Raw genomic sequence first — 13,888 nt, 5'->3', positions numbered from 1 at the left:
CAAAGACAACCTACAGAATGGGAGAAGATATTTGCAAATGACATATCAGATAAAGGGCTAGTTTCCAAGATCTATAAAGAACTTATTAAACTCAACACCAAAGAAACAAACAATCCAATCATGAAATGGGCAAAAGACATGAACAGAAATCTCACAGAAGAAGACATAGACATGGCCAACATGCACATGAGAAAATGCTCTGCATCACTTGCCATCAGGGAAATACAAATCAAAACCACAATGAGATACCACCTCACACCAGTGAGAATGGGAAAAATTAACAAGGCAGGAAACAACAAATGTTGGAGAGGATGTGGAGAAAAGGGAACCCTCTTACACTGTTGGTGGGAATGTGAACTGGTGCAGCCACTGTGGAAAACTGTGTGGAGGTTCCTCAAACAGTTAAAAATATACCTGCCCTACGACCCAGCAATTGCACTGTTGGGGATTTACCCCAAAGATACAAATGCGATGAAACGCTGGGACACCTGCACCCCGATGTTTCTAGCAGCAATGGCCACGATAGCCAAACTGTGGAAGGAGCCTCGGTGTCCAACGAAAGATGAATGGATAAAGAAGATGTGGTTTATGTATACAATGGAATATTACTCAGCTATTAGAAATGACAAATACCCACCATTTGCTTCAACGTGGATGGAACTGGAGGGTATTATGCTGAGTGAAGTAAGTCAGTCGGAGAAGGACAAACATTATATGTTCTCATTCATTTGGGGAATATAAATAATAGTGAAAGGGAAAATAAGGGAAGGGAGAAGAAATGGGTGGGAAATATCAGAAAGGGAGACAGAACATAAAGACTGCTAACTCTGGGAAACGAACTAGGGGTGGTAGAAGGGGAGGAGGGCGGGGGGTGGGAGTGAATGGGTGACGGGCACTGGGTGTTATTCTGTATGTTAGTAAATTGAACACCAATAAAAAATAAAAAATAAAAAAAAAAAATAAAAGCCACAGTGAGTCAGGCAAAAAAAAAAAAAAAAAAAAGGATTGTGAGGAAGGGGAGGGGGGTGGGGGGGGACTGAGTGACGGGCACTGAGGTGGGCACTTGATGGGATGAGCACTGGGTGTTATTCTATATGTTGGCAGATTGAACACCAATAAAAAATAAATTTATAAAAAAAAAAGATTTGGGGATCCCTGGGTGGCGCAGTGGTTTGGCGCCTGCCTTTGGCCCAGGGCGCGATCCTGGAGACCCGGGATCGAATCCCACGTCGGGCTTCTGATGCATGGAGCCTGCTTCTCCCTCTGCCTGTGTCTCTGCCTCTCTCTCTCTCTCTCTGTGACTATCATAAATAAATAAAAATTTAAAAAAAGATTTGATTTCTTAATGAAAGAAAAAAAGGATTGTGGTGAATCTAGATCAGTTTGAAGACAATTGATATTTTAACAATATTGAGACTTCCAGTCATTAACATAATACCTCTCCATTTATTTAAACCTTTAATTTAGCTCAGTATTTTTTTGAAGATTTTATTTATTTCCGAGAGAATGAGAGAGAGATAATGAACAGCGGGGGAAGGGCAGAGAGAGAAACAGACAATACAGGACTCTCCCAGGACCCTGAGATCATGACCTGAGCTGAAGGTAGATGCTTAACTGACTGAGACACCCAGGAGCCCGCTCAATATTTTGTAGCTTTCAGTATATAAGTCTTAAACATCTTTTTTCAGACATAACTGTTTTATGGTTTTGGGTGCTATTGTAAATGGTTTTTTATTTTAATTTCCAGTTGTTCATTGTTAACACATAAAAATATGATTTTTTGCATATTGATCTTGTATCCTGCAACTCTGCTAAACTCAATTTGTTAGTTGTAATAGCCTTTGTGTAGATTTTCTCTGTAGATAGTCAAGTCACTTGCATATTAAGACATTTTTACTGGTTCCTTTTTTCCCCTTATTGTAACAACGAGAATCTCCAGTACAATGCTGAATCAAAGTAGTGAGAACTGACAGATGTCCTAGCCTTGTTTCTACACTTAGGGAGAAAGCATTCAGTCTTTCACCATTAAGTATGATGTTAACAGTAGGATTTTTGTAGGTGCCCTTTACCATGCTGAGGAGTTTTCCCTATTCCTATTTAGATGGTGATAGTACTAGATGTTGGATCTTGTCAAATGATTTTTCTTTTTTAGTTTGTTTATATGATATATTGCATTGATGATTTTTCAGCTATTAAGCCAACTTTGCATTACTAATAAACACCACTTGAATCATGATATATTACCATTTTTATATATTGATTGAAATTGATGTTAAAGTTTTGATAAGAATTTTTGTATCTCTGTTTACAGCAGATACTAGCCTGTAGTTTTCTTCTCATGTAATGTTTTATCTGGTTTGGTATAATGCTTGTCTTAAAGTGATTTGAAAAGTATCCCTCCCTCTTCTGTTTTCTGGAAGCATATGTAGAATTGTGTAGAATTGTTTATTCTAAATGTTTGATAGAATTCATCCTAGTAGTTACCTGAGCCTAGAGTTTTCTTTGTGGAAGTTCTTTTTTAATAACAAACTCAGGGCAGCCCTGGTGGCGCAGTGATTTAGCGCCGCCTGCAGCCCGGGGTGTGATCCTGGAGACCCGGGATCGAGTTCCACATCGGGCTTCCTGCATGGAGCCTGCTTCTCCCTCTGCCTGTGTCTCTGCCTCTCTCTTGCTCTCTCTGAATGAATAAATAAATAAATCTTTTAAAAAAATCACAAACTCAATTTCTTTAGTAGATAGATGGTTACTCAGGTTATTCTTGAGTGGACTTTGATCATTTGTGTCTTTCAAGGAATTTGTCCATTCTATCTAAGTTGCCAACTTTATTGGAACAAATTGTTTATAATATTCCTTTTTTTTATTCTTTGATTATCCAGAGAATATGTAGTAGCTTCACTTCTCATTCTTGATATTGGTTATTTGTGTCTCCACTTTCTTCCTGATCATTCTGCTAGAAGTTTACCCATATCAAATGGCTTTTCACAAAGAAACAGCTTTTAATTTCATTGATTTTTTCCCCTGTTTTCTTTTTTCTATTGTAATGATTTCTGCCCTGGTATTTATCTTCTTTATTCTGATTAGTTTGGATTTAAGTAGTTGTTTCCTAAATTTAGGAAATTGTTTTCCATCCCCCAGGGATCACCCAGGGATCACTGTCTTTAAGTGCATGATGTCCAGTGTTCATGTATTTTGAGCAGTTTTTTTAGTTGTTTCTGGAAGCAGTTTAAATCTGGTCCTTGAAATATCAGAAAGGGAGACAGAACGTAAAGACTGCTAACTCTGGGAAACGAACTAGGGGTGTTGGAAGGGGAGGAGGGCGGGGGGTGGGAGTGATTGTGTGACGGGCACTGGGGGTTATTCTGTATGTTAGTAAATTGAACACCAATAAAAAAAAAAAAAAAAAAAAAGAATTATCCAAAGGCAAAAAAAAAAAAAAATCTGGTCCTTGATATTCCATCTTATCTAGAAGTAGAAATCCATTTTGCTGGTATTTGCAACATCATCCTTTATAATCTACTTGTGTTGTATTTGGAATGATGTTCAATGTGATCACTTCTCTGTCCAAAAGAAACTCAGAGGTTCTGCTAATAAGTTATGAGGAGCTGCCTTCCTCTATATTGAATATCACCAGATTCTTTATGCAATTTCTTCTTTCCTCATAAAAAAGAGCAATTATTTATTAAATACCTTCTATATATCTAGCATGTGTTATGGGGTTCAATATGTTACCTTATTTAATCCTTATAATACCCCATGAAGAAGTAATTGTTTTCATTATAAGATAAGGTCATTGGAGTCAGAAGTTAAATAATTTGCCCGAGGTCACACAACAAACAGTAAATGATATAGTCAGCATTCAAACTCAAATCTGTCAGACTTAAGGACCCAGTATTGCTTTCTAGTTTGTTACAGTACCATAAAGTTGGTGAAACCCTTTAGAGGTTGTTTTGCTGCGTATAAGGAGATGGCTACTAATACCAACTCAGAATGCTTTTTCTTATCTACCCTTGCAAAGTAAGCATTTTACAACAACTAAGAAAGGAAAAACATTAGTACAGCTAGAAGGAATAGTTTTAATTGAAGTTGTCAGGTGACAGGAAGGAAAAGAGCTAAGAGAGCAATTGTTAAGAAACAGAGGAAGAATGTGATTTTAGAAATGCTGGGTCAAGAAAACATTGTAACAGTGAAGTTACAGAGGGTGAAAGAGGGAAATGGCAGTTTATTCAGCAGTGACATATTTTGGAAAGCTGCTGGAGCAAAGAAAAAGCACATGGCCCTGACCCTATTGCTGTCACTGCAACTTCACATTCCCTTCCATGAGAATCAAACAATGAACTCAGAATAAAGGGGAAAGAAAGGAATGTTTAGTATCAAATAGTGTTGCCAAGATAAAACATTTTGGATTGATTCCCAGTGCCACAGCACAGTGCATATTAACATTCCTTATATATTTTTAGAAACAAGTTCTACCCACATTGGCTTTAATTTCAGTTTTTTATAGACATATGGGTGTTTTGTGTTGTTTTGTTGCAATGCCCAGTTATGTGTTTTTTTTTTTTAATGTCTATAACCTATGTCCTATAGAGTATGAAAGCAGTGTCTTCCAAGTATATGTAAATATTGAATGGGCAATTTCTAACATGCGATCCTCATCTTTTATATGACTCAGTGCCCTTTTGGAATACGATGGTATCATAGCCTGAGATGATTTGAAAGGTCAAGATTTGAGTCTTATTTTATCATTGACCTGACTGACCATAGATGAATTATTTGTAAGATGAGGCACATACATGATTATCTCACTCAGCTGTGAAGAATTTCCAGTAATAGTTATAAGTAAGAATATTACAAGGGCTTTGAAATGTAGGCAATATATTTGATAGAAAATATGTGTAATTTATTCTTTTAGAAGGCTCTATAGAATTTTAATAGCAATTACGAATAAAGTCAGTTTTGGGCGCCTGGGTGGTTCAATGGTTGAGCCTTTGGCTCGGATCATGATCTCGGGGTCCTGGAATCGAGTCTCACATCGGGCTCGCCAAAAGGAGCCTGCTTCTCCCTCTGCCTGTGTCACTGCCTCTCTGTGTGTGTCCTTCATGAATAAATAAATTAATAAAATCTAAAAAAAAAAATAATAAAGTCGGTTCTAAATGTTAATAATTACTCAAGAGAAATCACTTTAATTCATTAAAAAGTAGAATTGGACAATATAGGTAGCCTCTACTTTGCAACTTGCTGAATGCAAGGTCTTCCCTGACCTTCTCCAAATACCTCTTCCTATTCACAGGCCGCCTTGCACATTCAGCATTTAGTGGTAGCATTTTCTCCAGTATAGAGTATGAGTTCATGAAAAGCAAGCCGTATCCTTCGTTTCATGTCTGCGAGCCTAGCGCAGTGCTCAGCATATCATAGGGATTTGATATTTCAGCTACTCATTCTATTGTGAGGCCTAATTCTGACTGTCCAGTCTTTATATCTTTAATATATAAATAGGCATGCCTTTGCATGTTTGGACATTGGAAAAAGTAGCTAAATAAATGCTTATGTGTAACTAGAGACAAAGAAACTTTGGCTGTTTTGTTTCCTGTTTGTTGGATTTTTCGTTTAAAAAGACATGCTTGTTCTAATAGTCCAGATAGTACAGAGGTACATAAAACACAAGTCAGTCATCTCTAGTCTCCAGTCAGTTTTCTTACTCTGCCTCCCCCATCAGATATTTATGTTCATATAAATACTATTTGTGAGCAGCCCGGGTGGCTCAGCGGTTTAGCACCGCCTTCAGCCCAGGGTGTGATCCTGGAGACCCAGGATCGAGTTCCACGTCTGGCTCCCTGCATGGAGCCTGCTTCTCCCTCTGCCTGTGTCTATTCCTCTCTCTCTCTCTCTCTTTGTCTCTCATGAATAAATAAATAAAATCTTTAAAAAATAATAATAAATACATAAATAATTGTACTTTAGTATCATGAACAGTACTCGAGGCAAATATATTTTTAACACCTAGTTATTGAATACTATACTGAGAGTGAACAACAGAATGATCATATGGGTACAGGATGGTTGTGCAGGTACCTCTTTTACCCTCATGACCTTGTGGCTAGTTGGGATCCATGGCTTGCTGCCACTGCCCAGCATCACAAGAGAATATTGTACCACATATTGCTAGCCTGGAAAAAGATCAAAATTTAAAGTATGGTCTCTACTGAATGTGTATTGCTTTCACACCATCACAAAATGAAAAAATTTTAGGTCAAACCTTTGTAAGTTGGGGACCATTTGTAAATTACATGAGCTATTCAGAACTTTATTTTTACAAAATAGTCTTTGTGCTAGATGGTTTTGCCCAACTATAGGCTAATGTAAATTCTGAGCATGTTTAAAGTAGGCTAGGCTAAGCTATGATATTCAGTAGGTTAGGTGTATTGAATGTATTTTCATCCTAGGATAATTTTCTACTTATGATGGGTTTATATAGACATATCCCCATTGTAAGTCAGGTAAGATCTATAGTCTTACCTTCTTTTGCTTTTATGTCTCCATAATGGATTCACAAAAGTGAAATTGCTAGATCAAGTGGTATGTTTAGTTTTTAATTTCAGTAGGCTAGTATTTTTTTAAGGATGTATCAATTTACATTTCTACCAACAACAGAGAAAAGCCTGTTTCTCTATATCCTTGATAGCATTTAGAAACCTTTCCAATGTTTCCCTGTATGTTCAGTTTAAAATGTTAAGAGGCCTTTATTAGTATTTAACAGTGAAAAGGGAAAGGATGCTGATAAACAACTCTTATATATTTGAAAGAGATTTTACTCTTGGTTTAAAAAAAAAAAAAAAAAAAACTTGGGACGCCTGGGTGGCTCGACAGTTAGGTGTCTGCCTTTGGCTTAGATTGTGATCCTGGAGTTCGGGGATCAAGTCCCACATCAGGCTTCCTGCATGAAGCCTGCTTCTCCCTCTGCCTATGTCTCTGCCTCCCTCTCTCTCTCTCTCTCTCTCTCTTCTCTGTCTCTCATGAATAAATAAATAAAATCTTTAAAAAAAAAAAAACTAATACTTTCAGGGCACCTGGCTGGCTCAGTCAATGGAGCATGTGACTCTTGATCTCAAGGTTATGAATTTGAGCCCCACATTGTGTGTAGAGATTACTTTAAAATCTTAGGGCATTAGGGTGGCTTAGCCACGTAAGCATCCAACTCTTGGTTTCAGCTTAGGTCATGATCTCTCAAGGTTGTGAGATCAAGCTCCCTGCATGGAGCCTGCTTAAGATTCTCTCCCTCTGCCCCCTCTCCCATGTGTGCACTTGGGTGCATGTCCCTCTTTTTCTCTCCCTCTCTCTCAAAATAAAAATAATAAAAATAAAATAGAATCTTTTTTTTAAAGATTTTATTTATCTATTCATGAGAGACACAGAGAGAGAGAGAGAAAGGCAGAGACAGAGGGAGAGGGAGAAGCAGGCTCCATGCAGGGAGCCCAACGTGGGACTGGGTCTCGGGTCTCCAGGATCAGGCCCTGGGGCTGAAAGCGGCGCTAAACCGCTGAGCCACTGGGGCTGCCCATAAAATAGAATATTAAGGGGAAAAAAACGTGGTCCTTTCATAACTGGAAAAATGCAAGTGAGAATAGATACTTTTTTCCATTAAAAAAAAGATACTTTTTTTCCTACTTGCAGTTGAATAAGTAAATTATATTTTGAGGGATGCCTGGGTGGCTCAGCAGTGGAGCGTCTGCCTTCGACCCAGGATGTGATCAGGCTTCAGGCTCCCTGCATGGAGCCTGCTTCTCCCTCTGTCTATGTCTCTGCCTCTCTCTCTCTCTGTCTCTCATGAATAAATAAATAAAAATTTTTTAAATTATATTTTGAAACAGGTTTTAAGTTTTTTTTTTTTTTCCTGCTTTCAACCATTTTCTTGAAGTAAGCAAGCTAGCCAGTGGCTTCTAATTTTCCCTAGCTCAATGCAGATCCTGAAAGAGAAGAAGGAGAAGAGTTTGAAGACAATATGGATGTTTTTGATGATAGCAGTTCCAGCCCTTCTGGCACCTTAAGAAATTATCCACTCACCTGCAAAGTTGTTTATTCCTACAAGGTGCGTATTTCTCTAACCTATTGCTCATATTAAATTGTGGCAACTCTGAAGATCCGTGACGGTGTCTATCCAGCCTCTTATACTATGCTTACTATAAAATTGTTCAGTTAACATTAGAGATAATACAACATAATGGTGAACAGTCTAGGCACTGATGTCAGACTGCCTGGATTAAAATCCTGTCTCTGCCACCTGCGTTCTGCGTGACCACACTAGTCCCTTGATCTCTGTGAGCCTCAGTTTTCTTATCTATATTATGGGGTAATATCATAGGGCTAGTTTAAAAAGTAAGTGAGATAATACTTTCATTTTATAGCAAGGACTTGGTACAGTGCCTGACATCTAGTAAATTTTCAGTAAATAGGAACCTTACCTCATTATAAATAGCCTGCTTTCACCCAAGACCCTCCATTACAGTGACCCTCCAAACTGATACTAACCACCTCTTGTTACCATGGTAAGAAGGGACCTAGATAAATAGATGCCAGAATTTCAAAACCTAATTTGATATAATAGTTCTTAATCTCTCTCACCCCTGCTCTACTTTCACATAAATTTCCCTACCCTCATCCAGTCCTTCAATCAGTCCTATTGACTCTACCTCCAAAACATATCCTACATCCATTCACTTTTCACCATCTTGGTCTAGGCCATAGCTTCAGTTACTATAAAGGAAAAAAAAAAAAAAAAACACCATAATTGATTATCCCTTCTGCATACTTGCCTCCCTCCCAAAAGTCCATTGTCCACTTTGCAGCCATACTTATATTTAACACATAAAGGAGATTATTTTATTTGCTTGCCTAAAAGCCTTTTATAAGCTTTCCATCACACATAGAAAAACAAACTCTTCCCTAGAGTCTGTAATGTTCAGATTGATCTGGCCCCTGACAGTCTCCCTAGCTTCATGTCGGACCATTCCCCTACACAGCCCACTCACCATCCATTAGCCACTGTGACACCATGCTCCTTCCTAACTTGACAACTTTGCACTTGCTGCCCCCTCTACCTAGAACTATCTTTCCCCAAATTTTGATTGGCTGCATACTGCCCTTTATTGAGGCTTAGCTCAAATAGTGCCTCTTCAGGCCTCCCCTAACAACCTAAATATAAAACCAACTTGTCATTCACTACTCTCTATCCCATTGCCCTTTCCCTCTTATTTACTATATACCATTTACCACCAGCCAAACTTAATCCTATTTGTTTTCATATTTCTTTGTCTTGACTCCTTACTAAAGGTCCATAAAAGCAGAAACCTTGTCTGTATCTGTGTATCTTGTCTGTGTGTCTTCAGCACCCAGGATGGTACTTGGCACACAGTAGGTCCTTCGTGAATAATTGTGGGATGAATAAATGAATGAGATAAGGAAGGCATAAACAAATGAGTCCTTCTCTGGCTCCCATACTGATGGACACCCAGTGGTTAAGGGACAATAGAGGAAGAGTCTGGAGAGAATCTTCAATAGCCATAACTGGGGGACAGTCTCACTCCCACCATTCTTGGAAGGCCAAAACTTGGCAGTATATACTCTTCAATATCAGTGATTCCCAGACTTTTTAGTTTAACATCTTTTCATTATATAGATATATAGATATATATATAGTTGTAAAGGTGTTATAGAGTATTATAAAACTAGGGTTGGGAATGTTTTCCCATCTTACCTCTCAGTATTATATCTACTTTGAAGTTGTAGAATTAAAATTTAAGGTCCTTAAATGGAAAGAATCCCACATGTCTGAGTGATCAAACAGCTCACATCCATCCAACATTCCCTCTATTGGCATATGCTAGGCCATGTCCCTAGGATTAACCAGACTATAAAATCTATTTAATCAGTTAATCACTGAACAATTATTTAGTGCCCAATATATGTAAGTTTCAGGGAACGCAAGAATTAATGTGACATAATTCCTGCCCCTCTCCTCTTAGAATGGATAGTCTGGGGGAAGTAAATATTAAGCTGAAAAATAGATTATGTATAAAAACATTTATAGTAAAAGTTAAAACCACTAGATGAGGTGGCACTTAAATTAGGTCATGAATAAGATCTTCCTAATACAGTGAAAAGGGAAAGAGCCTTCTAAGCAAAAAAGAAGAGCAAATACAGAGACCCAGTTTGATGAGAGTATGGAGTGTTCAGGAAATGTTACATTCAGTAGTGGGTGAGCATCAAGTGTAGGAATTAGAGCAGCTGGAAATAAAGATATTTGCTGTCAGATAGTAAAGGGCCTTGTAGACCAGACTAAAGTATGGCTTTTAACCTGACTGGTAGGAACCTTTGGATGTCCTAAAATCAGATTGGGCTTTTAAGAAGGTCATCCTGGTCATTGTATAGATACTGTACAGATTAAAATAGAGAGAAATGAACTATAAGCCTAATGGTGATTCCTATAGTCCAGACCAGGAAATGAGGCCTGGATTAATCTTGTGAGAACAAAGAAAAGTACTGTTTAAGAATTAGATTCAGAAGCCTTAAAAATGCTCCTAACCTTTGACCCTATTAGCATATATCTCAAGGAAATGACCCACAATATAGAAAAAGGTTTGAAATACAAAATATTCTTTCATCATAGTACTATTTTATAATAGTTCAAAGTTGGCTGTCCAATAAGAGAATAGTTAAATAAATTAACCATTCATATAATAATATACATAAAATGTTATGAAGATAATTGATAATATTTTTTAATTCATATTTATTATTTATTTATTTATGATAGTCACACAGTGAGAGAGAGAGAGAGAGAGGCAGAGACACAGGCAGAGGGAGAAGCAGGCTCCATGCACCGGGAGCCCGACGTGGGATTCGATCCCGGGTCTCCAGGATCGCGCCCTGGGCCAAAGGCAGGCGCTAAACCGCTGCGCCACCCAGGGATCCCGATAATTGATAATTATATTAATGAGAGTTTTATGTAAGAAGAAATATGCCAGAAGAGTAAGACGCCAAATTGAATGTACCTTAAGATTTCAATTATTCGGGATCCCTGGGTGGCACAGCGGTTTAGCGCCTGCCTTTGGCCCAGGGCGCGATCCTGGAGACCCGGGATCGAATCCCACGTCGGGCTTCCGGTGCATGGAGCCTGCTTCTCCCTCCGTCTGTGTCTCTGCCTCTCTCTCTCTCTCTCTCTGTGTGACTATTGTAAATTAAATAAATAAATAAAAAATAAATAAATAATTTAAAAAAAGATTTCAATTATTCAATTTCTCAGCTTTTCTACAATGAACATGTATTATTTTAATCAGGAAAAAGCACATTGTTTTCAAATAGAAAACAATGGTAGTAGTCAGAATGGTAGGACATAGCTGCTTCTAGAGTTCTAGTTGCCACTGGGGCATTAGGACTTAAGGAGGCAATGCTAGAGCATGTGTTTATTTAATAAACATTTCCTGACCACTTGCCCACTTTAGTTGGGATAAATGAGAGTAATTACATTTCCTGTATTAAGTAAGTCATTCTACTAGGAACCCTACAAGGGCAAACAATTGAGTAGAGTGCCATGGTAGTTCATGGTAGAGAGTGTGCAAGCCTTACAACAAAAGGAGGAAGGAGCAACCAGCTCATTGTGGATGGTCTGGAAAAATATATTAGCCAGGTCTCAAATCATGAGTAATAGTAATAGCTACCGTTTGTGAAGTATCATGTGCCCGGTACCATGTTTATGTTCTAATCTCTTTAATGACGCAATATGGAAGATATTATCAACCAACCTGTTAATTCAACAAATATTAATTGAGCACTTCCCTTGTAATATCCTGTGATCTTTTCTAGGCTTGGGGATATGGCATTGATGAATACAGACAAAAATCTCTTCCTTCATGGAGCTTACATTCTAATAGGAATAAAAAAGAAAACTGAGGCTCTGCGAGGTCTATGGTCACTTGCCTTTAGAAACAGACTGAAGGTGGACTCGAATCCACAGTAATCTAAATCTGTTCACCAGGTGGGAAAGAGTGAGCAGGACCTGGAAAAAGAAGGAACAGCCTGGTAAAAGCACAGAGGCAAGGAATAACATGGTGTGTTCAGAGTATAGGGAATAATGTGTAGGGCTAAAGCATTGAGAGACCATGGTGACCAAACTCTCTAGAGTCTTGAAGTCTATGCAGAGGACTTGACCTTGTCAAGTGGAAGAATTTGTCACTGTTTGGGGATGGTATGATCAACCTAGTATCTGCTGATATTGCATAATACCACTGAACAACTTGTATGGACCTCCATGACTCTTACAAGGGCAACAGTATATTTAAAGGTGTTCTTATCCTTCCTGCTTTGTTTTTACACAGACTGAAGTCAGGTTGTATTGATACTTTTTTAAGTCTTGCCTAGGAATTAGGGAAAGCCTTTGTTATATTGTTGCCTTTTGCTGGTATAGTCAAAGCATAATGTGGTTTCGGATTAGCAAAGAAATTCCATTGGAAAAGCTATCATGAATCAATGAGCTTTTTTCCCTCAATTTTGAAGTGAGGTAATTTACTTAAAATACTGGTCACAGAGTATTTCTGTGACTTTTCAGCCATTTTCAATACCATTTGAACATTTCTGGCAGCTATGGCAACATCCATAATCTGGGTTTGATGAAATATTTTAATGCACATGAAATGGGAAATGAGTCTTAATAAAATGACCCTTTTTCTTGCCTTATTTTTGCTGTTTAGCTTAGAGATATTTTACACTGTGGGATTGTGAATTTTGAAAAATGATATGGTCTTATAATTTGGTTATATAGTTGTAAAATCTTGGGACTTGGGGAATGCTTTTAAGACTGTTCACCAGAGAGCCAGGAGATACCAGCAGGCCTCTCCCTACTACATATGATAGGCAAGTCTCTAGGAAACAAAGCCACACAGTTTCTCTCCAGCCCCTCTTCAGAGCCTCTGAGAGTGTGCTCTCAGATTCTATAATCTCAGGAGCAGTATTAGGAGCAGCATGGCCGGTGCTAGTGGATTCCTGCTATCAGAGATAATAGAACCATCAAAATTAGCAGCTTGTACAGAAGCACCTAAGTGGATCAGCCCAGTCTCCACAGTTAAGTTAGAGCACAATAATCCAAATTGTGACCAATCTCAGTCATTTCCTTCCCAACGCTCTTCTCTTGGCCATCGTTTATCATACAATGATTCCAGATCAGTTCTAGGCACTGCTCAACCTGTCATCCAATCCATGTACATAGTTCTTTGCATTTTCACAGTATGCACTTCCATGGTAGCCCTTTGGTGCAGTTCTAATTCAGTGCTTGTTTCTTTGCCTGTGCTTCCCAAATCATCATGGTTCTCAGCTTATTCATTTCACCCTGACTCCCCCATCCTCCCCAGAAGGGCAGGATTGTCATTTTGAAGAAATGGATTCTTCAAAATTGTCATTGGAAGGATCTATCTAGTCAATAGATATATAAGCTGGAGCTGGAACCCTGGTCCCCTGCTTCCAGCAGAGTGCTGTGTTCACTGCATCTGACTGCCTCTTGAGGATTCCATTTCTCCAGTTTTTGTTATGGCCTTATTTTGTTTAGTTTTTTAAAGTAAAACTTCACCTCATTACGATAGTTTTACAACACTTAAATTTTTATGTTCAATATATTTTTCAGAATCATTTCAATATTTTAATCTCCAGTTTTTGTTATGATCAGCACACATCTGCTCTTTATCTAACCTTTTTAATTTTGTCCATGACCATCCTACATTGCAGGCTTCTCAACCAGATGAGTTGACCATTGAGGAACATGAGGTGTTAGAAGTGATTGAAGATGGAGATATGGAAGACTGGGTAAAGGTATATTCCTTTGCTCATATCGCCCCTTCTCGTGACA

At 38.3% G+C, this 13,888-nt stretch overlaps 1 protein-coding gene across 5 annotated transcripts in view; it reads left to right on the top strand.

Annotated features, from left to right (window-relative positions):
* FCHSD2 (FCH and double SH3 domains 2) overlaps positions 1-13,888 on the top strand; it is a 338,349-nt gene that overhangs the window by 317,819 nt on the left and 6,642 nt on the right. For all 5 annotated transcript variants that reach the window (XM_077866897.1, XM_077866896.1, XM_077866900.1 and 2 more), the window contains 2 exons: positions 7,949-8,083; positions 13,768-13,851. In XM_077866897.1, coding sequence (XP_077723023.1) covers positions 7,949-8,083; positions 13,768-13,851 — 219 coding nt within the window. The remainder of the gene's footprint in view (positions 1-7,948; positions 8,084-13,767; positions 13,852-13,888) is intronic.

The sequence above is a fragment of the Canis aureus genome, chromosome 23 (assembly GCF_053574225.1).
Source record: "Canis aureus isolate CA01 chromosome 23, VMU_Caureus_v.1.0, whole genome shotgun sequence".
In the NCBI taxonomy this organism is placed as follows: Eukaryota; Metazoa; Chordata; class Mammalia; order Carnivora; family Canidae; genus Canis; species Canis aureus.
Note: the sequence above shows the minus strand (reverse complement) of the source record. Positions and strands in the feature narration are given on the sequence as shown.